The 20,073-nt window shown below is 37.2% G+C and overlaps 1 protein-coding gene across 1 annotated transcript in view; it reads left to right on the forward strand.

Moving 5' to 3' along the window:
• Positions 1–20,073, forward strand: part of KCNN2 (potassium calcium-activated channel subfamily N member 2) — a gene marked incomplete at both ends in the record, with an annotated part of 167,022 nt that overhangs the window by 38,843 nt on the left and 108,106 nt on the right. Inside the window, 1 exon segment of the mRNA XM_080709285.1 lies at positions 6,727–7,145. Within this exon segment, the coding sequence (XP_080565411.1) occupies positions 6,727–7,145 (419 nt within the window).

The following is a 20,073-nucleotide window of genomic DNA, read 5'->3' on the forward strand; positions in this document are numbered from 1 at the left end:
ATTGAGCAGTATCCTAAATTATTTTCTGGAAAGGAAACTTAGGATGTGTAAGACACTTCCAGATCCCAGGAGCTTGCAGATCCAGTGAGTGAGAAGCACCCAGGAGGCAGGCAGGGCTTCCCAGCTGAGCGACTTCCTACAGCAAGTGCTGTTGTCACTTGATCATGTAACAGCCCCCCAAACTGAAGGCCCTCTTCCACTGGATTGGACAGTGAACTTAAAATATGTCGTTTTGTTATCTGATCAAATATAAAATAGTTACATTGGAAAATTGAAGCTTGATGTAGAATGTATTTTGAGGGCATATTCGGTATTATGCCTATATTGAGACCTCTAGTGAAGACCATTACCCACCACTTTAAAGTGAATTAAGTATTAGTACCTTTGTCCTCAAATCTCTTAAGATTCTTTATTTTCTAAAGAACATCAGAATTTAAAATGCACATGAATATGTCTTAAAATCAGTTCCTCTGATTATTTTATCTTTCTGTAAATGAGCTTAAAGCAGAACATGTGGGAATTATATGAAATTATATGAAATGCATTAGTGAATTTTAATATTTGTCATCGATTGAGTTATTTAATGACTATGGCATTTAGAGTGTTTGCATAGTGTGTGTAGAATGCTGAGTACATTTACAAGTTTCTAAACCAAGTAAATACGTTTGCAGTTTGTAAATGGCAGCCTGTACCCTTGACTCTTAGGATAACACTTTCCTTTCTTCTCATTTCATGGATTGCTGCCTTTCAGATACTCAGATCCTCCTATGGCTTGACTTTCCAGCTGCCCTTCATGTTTGGGGTTTCGCAGGACTTGGCTTTGAGTATGAGCCTCTCGTATTCTGTTAATTTTGTTTTGATCATATAAAACTACCAATCCCTCTGAAATTTATCTCAATACTCCAGACTTCTTGGTGTGACTTGCATACCTTACTATGTACTTGGCTTCTCTATGCAAATGCCAGTGGCAAAAATGGAGCTTTATACTTCTTATTTCCACATAAGACACTCCCAACCAAGACCCAGGAAATGTTCTCTGGAAGTGGCATCTCTATCCATTCTATTTTCAGGGAAGAAACTCAGGACATCTATGAATTTTGTTGTTGTTTTGTTTTGTTCCCACATTGTTCTCATGAGCAAATTCTAACAAGATTGCCATCCTGGCTATCTTTCCAAAGGAATTGAAATCAGAATATTATAGCAATACATACATATCCATGTTTATAGCAATACAATTCACAATAGCCAAATCATGGAATCAGCTTAGGTGTTCATCAATAGATGAATGGATTACAAAATTATGAGATATTCACAGTGAAATTCTATTCAGCAATAAAGAACAAAGTTACACCATTGTCAAGAAAATAGATGCACCTGGAGAAAATTAAGTGAGATTAGCCAGTTACAGAAACTGAGGGTCACATGTTTTCTCCATATGTGAAAGCTAGGGAATAATCAGGATACTGGATAGACTTCAAATAAAGGAAGATAATCCCCAGTGGAGATATGGGGTGGCCTGGAAGAGGGTGGTAAAGAAGGGAAAAATGATTAATGAAGGGAAGATTTCAATTGAAATTATGTACATATTTGAAAATATCAATGCCAATCTCAATATCATGTAAGGGGGAAGGGAGCTGTAAGGAAGCTCACCAAGTGTTGTGTACATGTATGGCCCTGTCACTCTGAACTTCATTATCATGGGAGACTAGAATGCACAAGTAAAAATATATTTTAAAAAACTTTCACCAAGCCATGTCTAGTACACCCACTGTCTCCATTTCTAAGACAAGCCCTGATCTTAGCCACAGGAATACTACAATCAATCAAATGTAGGAGGGTATCCTAATTTCCATCCTTCTTTTCACACTTGCCTGTCTACTCTCTAGTTTCCCTGTACCAGTGTGGAAGAGCTCTTTACTCTGTACCTCAGATCATGTCATTCCTCTCTCTGACACCTTTCAATGAATTCCCACAACACATGGAATTTTCATTCCATAAAAAATTTTCATTCCAATAAAGTTCTACACAACTGGTTCTCATTTGTCTCTTGGAAGTCAACCTCTTTCATTCTACCCCTTGATCTTTAAGTTTCAGCCACTCTTGGTGACTCTTTGATTTCTTACACATACCAAGGCCTTTATATGTGTTGCCACCCCCCTACTTAGGATGTTCCCTTCCTGACTATTTATATGACCAGATCGTCTCCTTATTCAAGACTTGCCTTAAATTTTACTTTTCTAGAAGACTTTCCTGATGACTGCATCTGCCGTCATCTCGAATTTATTGTTCTCAGTTTCACCTCTTGTTTATTTCTTTCATAGCAATGTCCAATGGCATAATTACTTTATTAAATTGCCTTAAGTCTGCTTCTTGGTTTTGTCTTTCTTTCCTAGTAAAGTTAGAGTCAATTGGCAGAACCTCTAACTAAAATTCTTTTGCATGGCTCATGTGTCCTACAGCATTGGCACATAGTATTTAGTACTCTAGATATTTATGGAACAAATGAAAAAAAGATAAGTAGCTAAGAGTGGAGATTGTATGGTGAGTCAAAAGAAAATTTCTCCCTCAACTTAATATTTAAATGTATGTTATAATAAAACAAAGCCAAAAATAAAGTTATTTTAGATGTTACAACCCCTGTTAGTGAAAAGAATCTATGAATAGAATTTGGGGAGGAAAAGTTCCCAAAGAAAGTTGTCTGCTCTTCCTGGGCAATGACAAAATTTTGCTGCTAGGATGTGGTCTTCTCTATCCATTTGAAACATGTTGTATAGTTCACTTGCATTATGCTTGCATATTCTCATCTTCCATGAACATTTTCAAATAAGCACTAGGACCTATTCAGTGATCAGGAAAGCTATTATTAAGTGATAAATACCAAGGTAGTTTCTGCAACAAGCACTTATTTTCCCCTGCTAGGTAAATATGGTTCCCATCCTCAAGGAACCTCAAAGAGGGGGTAACAGTCTTGTAAATAAATCCATACTATCATCCCTGACAGCCTCAATAAGAGGCACAGGAAGAGAATCATGGTGGAACAGGGGAGTGAGTTTCTGGATTTGGTAGTGGCATGGATTAGGTTCTAGAAAGAATGATGTGAAGTCTGGTCTGGAGGGAATAAGAATTTGCTGGATTTCCAGGCTATAGAACAGAATGTATAAGATATAGAAACAGGATTGGGGTGGTATATGCTGGAATCTGTAGCCATAGGGAAATGTAGTGCATTTGAAAAGAGGTAAACGCAGACTGCAGAATGCCTTGTCTGCTATGAATGCAGGTTAGATTCCACTGTTAGGCTGCAGAGAGACTTTGGATGGTTTTGATCTTTACAATAATGGGATTTTAATTATATTATTTCCATTTTAAAGAAGTCATTAGATGATGGGGAATGGTTTCTAAAAGGAGGGCTCTGGTAATGGAGAATGAGGGGTAAGAGCACCCAGGCAGGCATGAAGTCAGAGAAGAGCTAGAAGTGGGCTCCAGTAGATCAGTGACACCCAAAGGGGGCAGAGGGGAGGCTGAGAATCTTGGGACTGGCAACAGATTCTTTTTAAAAAAACAATTTGTCACAGAAGCCAAGTGAAGAGACCTTTTTCAAGAAAAAATAAATAATGACAGGTCAGGTGAGATGAAAGTGAAGACTGGATTTCATAATCAAGATATCTTTAATGACCTCACAAGAGCAGTGATAGTGGACTAGTGATAGTAAGATCTACCTTGGGGGTGTTTGGAGATAGATAAGAGAGAAAAAAGAGCTGAGGGGAGATCTGTGAGATCTGCTAACCACAGTTCTCATTTGGTTGTGTTATTTTGAGTTTAGAAAGACTGATTTGACCTTCTATATGCAGTCTGCTGAGAGAGAAGATGCTCAGGAAATAGGCTCTTAGTGCAGGGGAGTTAGATTTTGGTATAATGTTGTTTTTTGGCATGTAAAGCAAAAAACGAAGAGAAACAAGGAGAAAAAGGTATAGGCATAGGTAAATTTGAGGCTGAAGTATAAAATAGAGGGTATTTCCTCTGATATTGGGGAAACCTGTGTTCTGAGAGAGGGAACAGAGGTGGCCCTTGAGGAAGATTATAGAGGGACAAGGGAATGGTGATAGGGTGACTCAAGGTTCCACTGTGCTTGAAGGCACAGGTGTGTGTAGATCTCTGCCCACTTGGAGCAGCCTGGACATCAGCTTCTAGAATGGGAGATCCCTGGGAAGATGTAGGGTGAGGTGGCTGTGGATGGCAGTGAGATTAGGGTTGAAGTCATATGACTCAATAGCGGGAACTACCTGGTTGGAGAAGTGAGTGTAGGAGCATGAAAAGGAGCTGACAAAAAAAAAAAAAAAGTCCAGTGAGCTTAAAGAGCAAGTGCACTGCCACTAGTGGAGGGAGGCCAGTCCTGGGAAGCAGGAGACTGCTTATAAGCAGATGTCAGAGGGATACATGTAAGTGGTCACTGCTTTACCAGTTACCTGGGAAAGTAGAAATCTTGCCTTTACACTGCAGTCACTTAGGATGGTGTGGGCAATGCCCTTTTTGGAATCCTGCTCAAAATCTTCTGTACAGCTTTTGACTATTTGGAATCTTGGAGATGCTTTTAGCCCTTTTGGAAGTGGATTTGGTTTTTACAAACTGCCAAGACATTCAGAGCTAAGTGTGATCAAGGAAATAGATAATCTAATTTCTGTGTGCCTGAGAGAGCTAGAGAGAGAACAAAAGCACCTGGGGTTTGAACCCAGAAGCATTCTACCTCTGGGCTACACCTGTAGCATTTTATTTCTTGTTTTGAAACAGAGTCTCCCTAGGTTACTGAGAGTCTTGCTACTTGGTGAGGCTGTCCTTGAACCTGTGATGCTCCTATATTAGCCTCCCAAGTATTGAAATTAAAGGCATGTGCCACCGTACCCGTTTGATGTTTTTGATAAGAGATTCTGTTGCTTCTCCATCTCCATTAGGTACATGTAAAAAGCAGTAGCTTTAGTTCTCAGATTTCTTTCTTTGCAAAGTAATACTGAGGCAGTGTCCAGTTTGAATAGCATCATAGAAAATAGTTATCAACTGTAGAATAATTATGACAGAATAGGAATTTGTTGCCATTTAAGTGGGGGAAATTACTTTCCCAACTCTAGAAAAACATTAAATGCAGATTTTAAGCACGTGGGAAACCTCCTCCAACCTTTTTGCGACTCACTTACCGAGGATGCATATGTGCTGTTCTTGTCTGGATTGTTTTCACTGCATGCTTCCTCCTTGAGCTGGCTTCTTAGCAGAAGGCAGAGAACATGACGTCTTTCTTGGTGGGGGAGTACTACTGGCATTCTGGGCAGACAGGTCTTCCTTGTGTGTGGGACTCCCACATTGCAGCATGGTTGGCACCCGTGGCTTCCTGGCCCTAAATGCCAGTAGCCCCCACAGTCATTTTAGCAGCCAGAAAAGCCACCACACACTTCCAAATGCCTCTGGTTGTTTGTGAACTGCCAGAGCCTGGTGGACTTGTTTACAAAGAGCCATGGAAGAGAGAGACAGACATTTTCCCTCCTATCCTATTTATTTACTTATCTCTTTGGAGGTTTATTTAATTATATGAGAAATGACAGAATTAGTAAAAAGGTACTGTCATTAAAGAAAGATTGTAAACATAATCCCAGTACTTGGGAAGCTGTGGCAGGAGGATCACAAGTTCAAGGCTTACCTCAGCCATTTAGCAAAAACCTGTTTCAAAAACTAGGACCAGGCATGGTGGCGAACGCTTGTAATCCCCACGCTTGGGAGGTGGAGACAGGAGGATCACGCAGGTTCGAAGCCAGCTGCGCTGGCTTAAGAGACCCTGTTTCCAAATAAAAATAAAAAAAAAATAGGTCTGGGAGTGTAGCCCGGAGATAGAAGGGTTTCCAGGAACCCCAGTACCATCAATCAATCAATCAATAAAATAAAATAAAAACTAAAAAGAATGGGGTTGTATCTTGGAGATAGAATGCCCCTGGGTTCAATCTCCAGTACCCACCAAAAATATGGGGGAGGGACTGGGGATAGAGTGCTCCCTTGTTTCAATCCTCACAAAGAAAAAAAGGAAGAAAGAGAGGGAGGAAAGAAGGGAAAAAGGAAGGCAGGGTAGTTTGAACATAAATTAAGGTAAAAAATGGGAGAATAGAAAAAAGCAATGGACAGTGGAATAATAGAGAGGGAGCTAGAAGGAACATTTCGGCTACATGTATCTGTGGTCTCTTGTGAGTTTTCTCTGAAGCTGAGAATATGATTTCCTCTAAGAACATTCATTTGACATTCATGTGTCATTGCATTATAGGGAATAACTGATTGCAGAGTCACCCTAAATGAATTCACCCTAAATAATTAGGATCATGTAAAAGTTGAAATCTCTTAAAATAACTGCTTAGAAGGCAAGTCCATTTTGAATTCATCCAAGGTTGTCTTTACTGATAGGCCTGAGCCTCTTATTTTAAAAGGATATTATTTACATGATTGTCTGGAAACATGGGCTTCACAACGCTTTTAATTCCTGTGTAGCAAGTTTTTACCTTTAATTTCTACAAAATGAAGTTCTCCTTTGGGAGCAACAGCCTTCTCTAAAACTAGTATACTGGCTAGCATTTAAAAGTGACAATCTTTAGCTTGCCATGATTGCTAAGAATCATCTGTTGTATCTTGTTAAGATCTGCACTGACACTGTGGCCCATCATGTCATACTGAAGCTGATTTTCTACTTTATTTTTTCAGTTATTCATGGTGGACAATGGAGCAGATGACTGGAGAATAGCCATGACTTATGAGCGTATTTTCTTCATCTGCTTGGAAATACTGGTGTGTGCTATTCATCCCATACCTGGGAATTATACGTTCACATGGACGGCTCGGCTTGCCTTCTCCTATGCCCCATCCACAACCACCGCTGATGTGGATATTATTTTATCTATACCAATGTTCTTAAGACTCTACCTGATTGCCAGAGTCATGCTCTTACATAGCAAACTTTTCACTGATGCCTCCTCTAGAAGCATTGGAGCACTTAATAAGATAAACTTCAATACTCGTTTTGTTATGAAGACTTTAATGACCATCTGCCCAGGAACTGTACTATTGGTCTTTAGTATCTCATTGTGGATAATTGCAGCATGGACTGTCCGAGCTTGTGAAAGGTAAGTTTGTTTCTTTTCTTGGGGATGTAATTTGCTATGCTGCATCATCGAACTTGGAAGTTTTAGACTATATACCTTACTCTTGGAAGTCTTGGATTCTCTAATCGTCTTTTAAATGTCTGTGACTAAGCTTTCCTGAAGTTTCTCAAACAGAGCAAATGCCTTCATGATTATGTATATTTCGTCCTAATTTGATCAGTTTTACAAGAAAGGGCTAGTTCTATAATCTGTGTCAAGATTTAGAAACCAAGGTCCATCCTGGGGACTTCTGTGGCAATATTTTAATGAGTCATTCCAGTATCTGATTATTTATAAGTATTGATTATTGTAGACACAGAAATCCAGTGGAAAAGTGCTAATGTAAGATGTCTGAACTTTAGGGAATATATTAAAGTAGTTTATTGATTTCAGTGCCTATTTACAATAACATTCACATGATTACTGGTAAGGATCTTATGGGTGTGCCCACTAGTCATTAATTGAATTCTCTTTAGTAAAAAGAGGCACTTCTGTGTTTGTTGTTTGTCTAAAGAGCTCTGGTGCTTTAGAACTAGACTTTTTCAGGTTTCGGGTGTTGCTTACTGAGTGTGAATGATCAGTGTCAGTAATGTTCCCTTTGCCATTTAATAAAGATATATTTAGAGTCAGGTGTGATGGCCCATGCTTGTAATCCCAGCATTTGGGAGGCAGAAACTGATAGATAGCAGTTCGCTGATAGCCTCAGCTACTTAGTGAGGCCTTTTGCAACTCAGTGAGATCCTGTTTCAAAAAACAAAAAACAAAAATAGGGCTGTGAATATAACTCAGAGTAGAATGCTCCTAGGTTCCATCTTCATCACCACAAATAAATAAATAAATAAGTAAATAAATAAATAAACATAGAATTATGAATAATATAAACAGGAAGTGCTATATTATCATGGAGTGGAAGTGCTATATTATCATGGAGTGAAAGTACCCTCATATGACCTAAATTAAGAAAATTTAAGGTGAGAGCATTAGAGAGATAGAGATGATTTAGAATGTTCTCGGACTATTGACTGCTCAGATATTGGTTATTGTTGTAAGTAGGGCTTTGATGAAATTTAGTTTTAAAAATCAGTTATGTACTTATGTGCTTTAAAGAAAATCTGTATCAACCACTAAGCCAAGCATGGAAAGGAGGGATGGGGAGGGAATGGAGTGGGGATTGGGTAGCGGCTAACTGGGTGATGTGTGCATGTTTGTCTACAGTTTTTTTTTATCCCATTATGATGTATGAATACAGTGCACCAATAAAAAAATTCAAAAAGATAATTGCTGCAAAAAATAAATAGAATAAACTTACAATACCCTCTACCTCATTTCTGCTTTTACTTTAATTTTTTTTAGAGATTCCTTTGGGAATCTCTATTGGGAAATGCTTTCTATATTTCTATATTTCTAAGCAAAATGGCTTATATTGCTCTGTCTAGATTTTTCTTTTTACAACTACCCGTTGACTTTCTCTTATGGAACTTGGAGTTGTAATTTTCTTTCCCTTACATATATACACCCATTTCACAATTTCATCCCCCTGACCCATGATTACTATCCCCACATCCTCACGATAAGTAAAAACCCAAGGATCTATATAACCAATGTTATCATTTTGACAATATAAAGTGCTTTTGAAGTAGTAGATCATGATTTTTTCTTTCTGTACATCTTTCTATTTTATCTAGAATTAATAATTATATTTTTATTTGGTTAGATTTTTATTTTTTTAATGGAAATGGTTTTATGCATACTTACCACTAAATCACCACTGCACACTCCCACATTCTATAAACATCCTTTTTATCTATTCAAAAATATTAAATAATCTATCATTTTTACTTTAATGAAATGACTCCTGGAATATTTTTAAAATGTAGTTGTACCTGGTGTGGTGGTGCACACTTGTAATCCCTTGGGAGGCTGAGACAGGAGGATCACGGTTCCTGGACTGCCTCAGCTACTTAGTGAGGCCCTAGTACCGCAACATAATATATGTGTATATATATTCATATATATATACACACACACACTTATATTGGTACATTGTGATTACTGTGACTATACATCATAATGAAGTTCAGAGTGATAGAACATAGGTGTGTATAGCACCTGCTTCTCAGACACCATGTCCAAAGTCTGTTTTGTTTGCATGCGAATACCCTCTTTTTTAATACTGCTTTTTTGTTGTTATTTTTGTTTTTGTTTTCAATACAGAAGATTGAACTTGGGGCATTCTATCTCTGAGCTCCATCCCCAGCCCTATTTTTATTTTTTATTTTTGAAACAAGGTGTCACTAAGTTGCAGAGGGCCTCTCATAGCTGAATCTGGTTGTGAATCCATGATCCTCCTGTTTCAGCCTCTCAAATACTGGTATTACAACACTTAGCTCTGTTTTTTTTTGTTTTTTTGTTTTTTTTTTTTAGTCTTTATTTTCTCCTTTATTTTGGCAGATTGATCTTTCAGTAGTTTCTAAGAAAAGGTAGTGTGTGTGTGGAAGAGATTTTTGGAGATCTTGATGATTGAGGAATCTTTATTGTAAGGATTAATTAATAAAATTGCCAAATATAAATTTCTAGATTAGGACTTTCTGGAAGCCTTAAGGACATGAACTCCAAAATTTTCTTGGCATGAATCTTATTTTAATCTATGGTACCTGTTTAATCTTGGAATTTCTCTCCTTCTCTTTTTTTCTTTTCTTTTTCCTTCTTTTCTTTCTTTCTTTTTTTTTTTTTGTGGTACTGAGGATGGAACCCAGGGGAATTCTACCTCTGAGCTACACCCTCAGCCCTATTTTTTATTTTTTATTTTTTATTTTTAAACCGAATCTCATTGAGTTGCAAAGGGCCTCACTAAGTAGTAGCTAAAGCTGTCCTCAAACTGCGATCCTTCCGTCTCAGCCTCCCGAATGCTGGGATTACAAGCATGCACCACTACACCTGGCTCTCCTGCTGTTTTTAGAAATGTTTTTGAATTACTTAATGTTCTTAGTTCTTGTTGTGTGAATAATTTCCTTCCTATATTAATTCTCTAATTTTCTTCTCTCTTGTTTTTTATCTTTTTTGTTCTATATATTAGAAAAGAACTTCAATTATTTTTAAAACTTTTTATTGGGTTCTCATTTCTTCTGTACTACATATTGACTTCCAGTGCCTATTTTGTGATCCCTGAATGCTAATTTTTTAAAATAGCATCGTGGGTTTTTTTTTTCATGGTTATATACTGTTTCATTTTTCTGGATATGCTAATATCCTTTTTGAAATTTTCTTCCCTTTATGTTTTTGTTTCTCCAAAAATGCATTATTCTGTTTTAGAAGCTTTCCTTATATCTATGTTTGGACTGTTTTCGCATACTTCATGTAAAGCATTACATAGCTGCTTGGAAGCTTTCTGTATGAATGTAGAATTTACCAAGTGTGGTCTTCACTAAGAGCAACTTGGATGGTGTAATAGAGGGTTAATTTGAGCACTTTTCTATATTTTTTGCTTCATTTAAAAATCCAACCAGCTCATGGGAATTCTTTGCTATTGCCTTGTCACAAAGGCAGAAGCGTGAGTGAAAGCTTTCTGGGAAGTGAAAAGCAGAGCAAAAAAAAGAGGTCTTAATAGTTATTGTGCAAACATTCCCTTATTTCTATGGTTCCAGTGCAGTAGTCCTGCTCTCCCCAGCATTTGATGCCCTGCGACCAGTCCTCACACCTTTTGTTCTCCCCTGCCCTGGCAGACTTCTGCCAGGTAGGTAAAGCACAGTGAACATTTGCGCTGAACGAAAGAGGGAATCCAGGTGTCTGACTTCTGTACAGTTTGTGAACTTGCCCTCCATTTAAAGTTCTATCATTACCCCCTGCAGGGAAACTGGTGCAGACAAGGCTGGGGTCAGGGGTGAGGAATCTCTGTGCTCATGTGGTCACCTCTTCAATTTCAGTACTGCTGCTCTGGAATTTGCTTTCTTGAGTAGTAGTAATTCTGTTTTCAGGTAAGTTAGTGAAAGATTGGCTTTCTGGATTTTCTTACTACTGTCTTGTCTGTCATTCCTTCTTATTGATTATAAAATTATAATTTCTTGTTTTTTTAAAAAAACACATAGTTTTTTTGTTGTTTTCTTTTTTTTTTTTTTTTTTTTTTTTTTGCGGGTCTGGGGATGAAACCCAGGGGCATTTGACCTCTATCTTTTATTCTTTTTATTTTTGAAACCGGGTCTCACTGAATTGTGAAGGGCCTCACTAAGTAGCTGAGGCTGTCCGCAAACTGCAATCCTCTGGTCTCAGCCTCCCAAATGCTGGGATTACAAGCGTGCGGCACCACATCCCGGCTATAGAGTTATTTTAAAAGGGATAAACGAAGGATCCAAGCCAAACATGTTTGTTGAATTCACCTGCTTTTACCAGTAACTTATAGTGACTAGTTTTATGTTTTGTTTTGTATTGCGGATTGAACTCAAAGGCATTCTACCTCTGAACTATACTCCCATTCTTTTTTACTTTTTGTTTTGAAACAGAGTCTTCCTAAGTTGCTGTGAGTCTTGTTAAATTGGCTGAGGCTGGCCTTGAACCTCTGATCCTCCTGTTTCAGCCTCCCAGGTACTGAGATTACAGACATGGGCCACCATGCCTGGCTATATTAATTAGTTTTTAATATTATGTATGTGAACCAGTTTTAGAACTTCTCTTACATAAATATGGCAGTTTAAGGATTAAAGTTTTCTTTTTAAATAAAGGTAGACTCTTTATGGTTACACTTTGTTTCCTAGCAATAATATTGAAAAGCTTTTGATATTTTCTGTAGCAGATGTACCTAAAAGTTTAAAGAATAAATATGGAAACTTAGTTAACATACCTATTTATCTTACAAATATTGGCTTATATTAAAATATATGCATTATATTATAACATAACCACAGGGGTAAAAGTATGATTTAGTAATATATGCACTTATATGGGTGATTTCTAGTGTGTCTGCTCCCAATGGCCAGTTAAAATAGCTTCAGATTTGTGTTCATGCCATACATTTTCTTTTCAATGATTGTTCACCTTAGCTGGTTTAACCCGTTGTCACCAAATACAGAGAGTCCTCAGGCAAACTGCACCAACTTTTAGCAGCCCAGAGAATGTATTTAGCATTATTAGATAATGGCCACCTTTGTTTTCACATAAGCAGGCAATGGAAAGTGAAAATTGTCCATTTCATAGCAAGAATGAAAATTTTCAGCCAGCAGCAGCATCAGGAAAGAAATCAGCACGTGGTGTTGCAGGGAAGGGACATAGACCAGACTCAGAGTTGGGACTCCAAATTGACCTGCGTGCACCTGTGCTGCTTATGGGTTGAGTGACCTCGGGCCAGCTCTCTTACTTATTCTTGCCTTTGCTTCTGCATTTGAAAGCTAAATGGCTTGATACACTTCTCTCTTTCAAATATTACATTTTATAATTATACATGTGCGTAAAAGAAAAAAAGTCACAGAATTTTGATAGTGGGAGATTTTCCACATTTAATTTTTCATTAAACTTCTCATTTTGTTGTACCAAATCTCCAGATTGTGCCTGTAAGGTACAAAAATGTTGTAAAGCCTATTTTATCCACAGAATTTCTATATTGAACATGATGATCGCCAGAATCTGCCTTAAATATTTATTTTTTGGCTAGCCTTTTTTTCCTTTCTTTTCTACTCTCTTTCCCTTCCCTCCTGCTCCTTTTCCCACCTGTCTTTCCTTTCTCTTGTTAAACTCACAATACTTAATACAATTCATAACTGTGTTACGTATACAGTTTGAGATTTGGATTTGAATGAACCCTCCCCATTTCATTTGAGCATCCTGTTCATATTAAATTAGAAGATTCATACCTGATAGAAATTATCTTTTTAGGCAATTAGAAGAATTCTAAAAGTACTTCAAGTTGGAAGAGAGGCAGACAGTGTCCTGGAGAAGTGTGTGTGTTGCAAGTCTGTCCACATCCTTCTACCAAGCACATTTCTGGGTTTCTTGAAAATGTTCTTTGCTAATTGGAATGGCATCCTGTTAGGAGTCAGTTGTTCCTTGTGATTTCTTTTTCCTAGGACATGGACATTTACGGTAGTGTGTGTGTATGTGTGTGTGTGTGTGTGTGAGAGAGAGAGAGAGAGAGAGAGAGAGAGAGAGAGAGAGAGAGAGAGAGAGAGAGAAAGAGATGAAAGGATGAAGCAGAGTAGCAGGAGTCTGACATTCTTTCTCTGGACTCCATTTACTTGTAAGTGGTTGCCAGAGATTGGACCATGGTGATCCAAATTCTCTGGATCTGGTTTGACCTTATGTTGATGTTGACATCAGGCCTAGGAAGAATACTCTTGTTCAAAGCAGTGTGAAAAGTGTGGCCTGGCAATGCTAGGTGATCTTACATTCACAGGGGCCCATATCAAGCCATTTAATGAAGATTTATAAGGATAAATTTCATGATACTTTTATCTTAGAAGAAACAATCTCTCAGAACTTTGGTTCCTGAAAATTGGAAATTATACATGCTAAGTCTTTGCTTATTTTGTAAAGACTGCTTTGGAGCCTCAAACCTATTCCATTTCACCGGACACTACCAGACACTGTTCTATGGAAATTATGATCTTTCTTTTTCATGGGTAGGACTGCATCATATCACAAGGCAAGTGCTACGTCACACGAAAAAAAGTATTTGGTTTCCTTTGCGTCTCTTTCACTATGAGGGTCATGAGAGTATTTAATATGCAAATATGTATTAGGAGTTTCCAAGAGAGGAAAAGGATGTTTATTTCGGCCATATATGTTGACGAAGAAATGTCAGAAAGAGAAAGGGATTTTAACTTTATACCGAGTTTGAAAAAGTGTTTCTGTGTTCATCATATTCTTTTCCTTTTCTCAAGATTTTTGTAATGTAGGGAGATTTGAAGTTGGGGATGGAGGAGAAAGAAGGGGTCAAGGTAAGTTAGGAATTTTGATGGCAGTATTTCCAAGTGGAAAAGAAGCATTGTGATACTCTAATAGATTGGAAATGCCATGTAATGTTTTTGTCTCTTATAAAGGTTAATATAAGTAAAATATTAATGGCCAAATAAATGGTTTATTCTTATTTAGTCTATTGTTTTACCCTTTAGGACATCTGAAAATGCATTAATTTCTGCATTTAGTTCAGAGAAAATTTTGGAGAAATAACTTCAAATGGTTTTCTCTTTTTGAAAGTGGAAAAACTAGAGAAACAAAGAGTGGAGCTTATTTTGAATGGCTTCTACTAATCTAAACTACATTTTAGATGGGGTGTAACCCACCTAAATTCTGAATAAATTCTGTTATTAAAACCTAAGAGGTGAAGATAAACATTATATTTATTTATTTTTATTATCTAAGATAACCTGAGGAATAAAGACCTCAATTTCAATTGTGTTTAGAATCTACTGTTCAGTGTCTTAAAGGTATGTTGTATTTCTTCCACTCAAGTAACCCAGTCGGGTTTCTCTATTTTTTAACTCTGTCATTAAGTCTTTTACATTGTATTTCTCATTTTGTTTAGTTGCCTGAAGGATGATTTCTGAAATGCAGACAAAACACAATTATCACATTGTATATTACAGTCAAACCGTGTCCTATAATACATTTTCATACAACATAATTTTCTGATAAAACAGCTGCTTTTAGCACAAGGATTGAGTATGTCTTCTGACATCACAAATGAGTCGCCAAGGGCAACTCCTGTAGGGCAAGAACGTCCCCTTTTTAACTGGACAGGTTTCCCTTCTCTTAGAACAGTTGATAGAAATTGTATGACTGGGAGTTCTGCCTTCTATGGAATGCAGGCCTTTAATGTCATTTCAGTTTCATACATACCAAGTTGAAATTGGTTCTCCCTAGTTCCAGAGAACTGATTAAACCAAAAAATTTGAAGTTATGTATTTACATAACTACATGTAGTAAATTAGCTCAGCATTCCAGTGGGTACCTTTTTGTGACTTGGTGTTAGTCTCTTTAAGATCATATACATTTATTACTTCCTCTACATAAAGCACATTTTAAAACAAAACAACATTAAATATTGATATGTGATAAATAAACTCCATTCAGAGTGCTTAAATGATCTGGGCTCTAATTTTCACATTTGTCATCTCAAAATATTTAATGTTCTTTTTCTTTATATATGATATAAACCGGTTGTTTTTTTATTTTATTTTATTTATTTATTTTTATTGGTGCACTGTATTCATACATCATAGTGGGATACAAACTTTTGTAGACATACATGCACACATCGCCCAGTCAGCCCCCACCCGATCCCCACCCCATTCTCTCCCCATCCCTCCCTCCCATGCTTGGCTTAGTGGTTGACATCTAGTATTATAGCAATTTATCCAAAATTAAAAATGATAATCTCACATAACAGTTTCATTTGTTTGATACCAAGCTTTTGATGACTAAAAGATAACATTTCAATATTTCTTTTTACTTTCTTTCTTACCAGAGTATATTTTTATCTATTTTTTTAGGTGAAACTATCATATATTTATATATTTATTTTTCAGAAAAAAATCTATCCTAATATGGAATATGGACTCTAGATACCCTAAACGATCTTGAAAAAAAAAACAAAGCTAGAAGATATATATTTTCTGATTTCAAACCATATAAAGCTACAATAATTGAAACAGTGTAGTACTATTCTAAAGGCAGATATATAAACCATTGGAGTTAAATACAAGCCTAGAGCTAAATTCTTCCCTATATTGTCAAGTTATTTTTGACAAGGTTTCCACAAACATTTGGTGGAGGAAATAATAATCTTTTAAATATTGTTGAAAAATAATAATTACATGGAAAAGAATAAAATTGGACCCTTACCTAATCCCATATACAAATATTAACTCAAAATAGATAAAAGACCTAAATATAAATCTTAATACTATAAACTTTTAGGAGAAAATCTGGGTCATAAAACCTCACAACATTGAAATTGGCAGTGATTTCTTGGATATGATTTCAATGGCACAGGCAACAGAAGAATATACAAACTCCCTAAAAAATAAAAAAAAATATATTGTATATCCAAAGACAATGTAAACAGAGTTAAAAGTTACTAATAGAATGGGATAAAATATTTCCTAATGCTATATCTGAAGGTATATTAATATTCCAACTAGATATCCTAAAAATTAACAACAATAAAGGCAAACAATACCATTTAGAGATAGGTAAAAGACTAACATAAATAATGAATCTCCACAGATAACCAATCTTAGTTGTCTGTGGGATGGAAAATCTTGTTTCTCTGGTTCTGGTGTGTGTTACCTATTTCTTCTTTGTAGTTAATCTCTTTGAGTATTTTCTCTAGTGCTGGTTTTGAAGACAAATTCCTTCAGTTTCTGTTTGTCATGGAAGCTTCTTATTTCTCCATCTAATTTGATAGAAAGTTTTGCTGGGTAGGAAATTTTTGGCTGGAAGTTGTTTTCTTTCAGAGTTTGGAATATGTTACTCCAAGCCCTTCTGGCTCTCATGACTTGTTTTGGGAAGTCTGGAGTGATTCTAATTGGTTTGCCTCTGAATGTCACTTGGCCTTTTGTTTTTGTTGCCTTTAAGATTCTCTGCTTGGTTTCCTCATTGGTCATTTTGACAATTATGTGGCGTGGGGATCCTCTTCTCCGATCCTGTCTAAAGGGGGTTCTATATGTTTCCTGGACCTGTGTATCTACCTCTTGCTCTATGTTTGGAAAATTTTCTGCTATTACTTCCTTGAAGAGATTGTTGATCCCTTTGGTTTCACTTTCTTTTCCCTCCTCTATTCCAATTATTCTTAGGTTAGCTCTCTTAAGATGGGCCCATATTTCTTCAATATCAGATTCCTGCTGTCGGATATTTTTTTCTAGATTAGAAACTATGCATTCATTTTTGGAATGATCATCTTCTAAGAGCGAGATTCTGTTCTCCATGTGGTCTAATCGGTTGTTTGTGCTTTGAATTGAGGCCTTTACTTCATTAATTGCATCCTTTATCTCTTTTTTGCTCTCTCTGAGTTCTTTTCGAAGCACCTCTATTATTTCTACAGTTATTTTCCTGATTTGATCTTCTAGAAATCTCTGATTTTCTGTTTTATCGGGTTCTCATGTTGTTGGGTTGTGGGCATTCATTGCTCCAGTATTATTCCTCTTTCCCATGATTTAGGAAGTTTGTGCCTTCTCTGCGTTCTTCCCTTGGGTCACTATGACTTCACTTAAGGTGCTCTGGATCTCGAGTCAGTAGTATCTCGGACCCCACTACTTCTTTACTGGGTTGTATCACAGAGTCTCCGACCCAGAGAGTCGATAGAGGCTGCTTTAGACTGTGGGGGGTGCCAGGTTGCACGTTCTCCTATGGTGTGATATCTCTGCCACCGCCACTCCCCCACTGGGTCAAGTCCCAGGGAGTACAGTACTGGGACTTCTCCTCTGTGGCCCGCAATTTGACTCACTGTTCTTGAGTTCGCAGATGTAGCTGTACTGGACTCGTTGAATTCGCTGCTGCTGCCTCCGGTGGCAATATGGCACCGCTGCTACACCCTCGGCCGTGAGGCTGGCGTATTTCTTCTTGGTTTTGAGTTCCACTCTGAGTCCCTGCAGCGTTTGCTGAGCTCGGCCACTGGGAGCTTTAGATGCCCCCTGCGCCGAGAAATCCCTCCTGGCTGTTCCGCAGCGACTCACCTCGGTTTGCTGTAGCCATCCTGTGAATTTGTCGCTGCCGCTGGCAGTATGGCGCTGCTTTCGCGTCCTCGGGCGTGAGGCCGGTGTATCTCCTCTGTGGCTCTGAGCTCTGTTCTCAGTCCGCTTTCTCTCTGGAGCCTGGTGATTTTTTTGTTTCTCTGGTGATGGTGTTTTCTGGCTATGAAAGGCGCTGATTTTGTGGTAATGGAGATTGGTTGTTAGCGGGGCTCTTAATCCCCGCTTTTCTCGGTCGCCATCTTCCAAACCAGTTGTTTGAGGAGAAAGGGATAAATAACTTCTAAAAGTTTTATTTGTTCTCTTTATGATTTTCATTATTGATATACAGTCACATGTAGGGGAATGAGAAATGTAAATCAGCTACCTTTTAGATACTGGCTTATTTTCCTGCTCTTTCAGCCATAAACTTATTTTACATTTTCAGGAAAATCACCCAGAGTCCTATTCCTTTCTAAGCCCTGGCTATTAGTGATGCTTATTTCCTGCTGATTTACTTAAATTTGAAATATGTTACTTATGATCAAGCTTTTTCAATAGTTGTTAAAGTAGTCATAAGATATGTATTGTGATACTCAGTAAATATATCCTTCTGGTTGTTTGATATATTATAGTATACTAGAAAGTTAAATTATTTCTTGCTGCTTCAAATTTCAGCTGTTGTAAATAAACTTTATTCATTTCATCAGAAGAGTTGTAATATGTAATGATGATAACATAATACTTTTTAAACTCACACTTCAAGTGCCTGATTCATACATGCAGGGATATAACATTTTCAGGCTTATAATGAATGAGTCACAACTTTAAATGAGCCCTTTAAAGTTATAAAAGTAGGAAGTTTGGAAGCATTCCTCATGCATCTGTGATTTGTGAAGCATCAATGATCATTATGTTTCCCAAATAAATTAATTGATCACTGAAATCCCATTGAAATGGAAGCCAGTATTCTCTCAAGCTCAGTTTTCTCCTAAATCCTATGAAGATATGATTTGTTTTTGGTCTGCCTCCTGAGAGAACAATGAGGACTAATATTTATAGCAAGGGGCTTTGAAAGAATCTGAAGAATGTGGGTTGAAGATACCAGCAGTGATTACATTCAAGCAAAAAACAGCTGAAAGTTGAGCAACTTAAGAATCTACTGTACACGGAATCCAACCTGAATCACAGTCAGTTCATGACAGCTGACATCTATGCTGATGTCCAGATTTTATAACATATGAGTTCTAAGTGTTGTCCAACTTTCAGAAATCCACACACTGGTGCACAGGAATTATCCACACTGTGCACCAGTCTGGGTGTATGTAATCCTAAGCAGCATACTCATGCAGTTCAGCTTCAGAACCACTGTGCCAGAAGAGGGGAGAGAACATCTCAATGTTAATGTCCTGCCTCAAGTCATTTCATCTTAAAGAAAATTAATACATTTCTTGGATAGAGATTGATTATAAAAAAGATCAAAGTAGGCATTTCCTACTTGCCCACAGGATTTTCTGCATTTTATTTCATTTTGAAGTTTATGCCTTTCATTTTTATCATTTTCTTAGTGCAAAATTTTTATTAAAATAACAATAATTCAAGACAAAAGTGCCTTTTCATAAAATTAAACATAGAAATTTTAGACATTTGGGCACATTTTTCTATTATAATGTTAAATTTTTATAACTTTATCCCATGTTAATGGACTTGCTGACTGATATTAGTATATAGATCCTAGAGCTGATGTTAGGTAATAAAGCTTCCACTGTTTGTCAGGTGGAGAGCTTAGCTTGGTTGGATTTTGTTAAAAATGTCTCCCTGAGCTGCTTCTCATGACCAAGTAGTAGTACTTGCTGGCCTGGCTTAACAGTGTCTAGTCAATGGCAGCTTTCTGAGGCCCCCTACCTTTTCCAGTCCTACTTGGTTCCCAAATCCAAAATCCCATGGGTAGTCTGATCAGTGGAAAATTCTCAGGGTTACTGGAAGAATCCTCGTCATCAGATACTTAAGCAGAGTATCATGCTCAGTCAAAAGCATTTCGAGTCATGGTCATTATTCAATAAATGTTTCATGAATAAGTGCAGGAATGAAAAGACTTCATGAAGAGTTTCACCCAGTTTTTTGACTAAAACATAAAAATTTAGGAAAGATAATTCTTATTCTAGTTTTTTTTTAAAAGAAAACTCTGAGACATACTTTATGTGCCATAAAATCTACCTATTTGAAGTGTACAGTGCAGTAGAACTGTGCACTCA

Source organism: Muscardinus avellanarius (genome assembly GCF_963383645.1).
Source record: "Muscardinus avellanarius genome assembly, chromosome: 1".
Taxonomy (NCBI): domain Eukaryota; kingdom Metazoa; phylum Chordata; class Mammalia; order Rodentia; family Gliridae; genus Muscardinus; species Muscardinus avellanarius.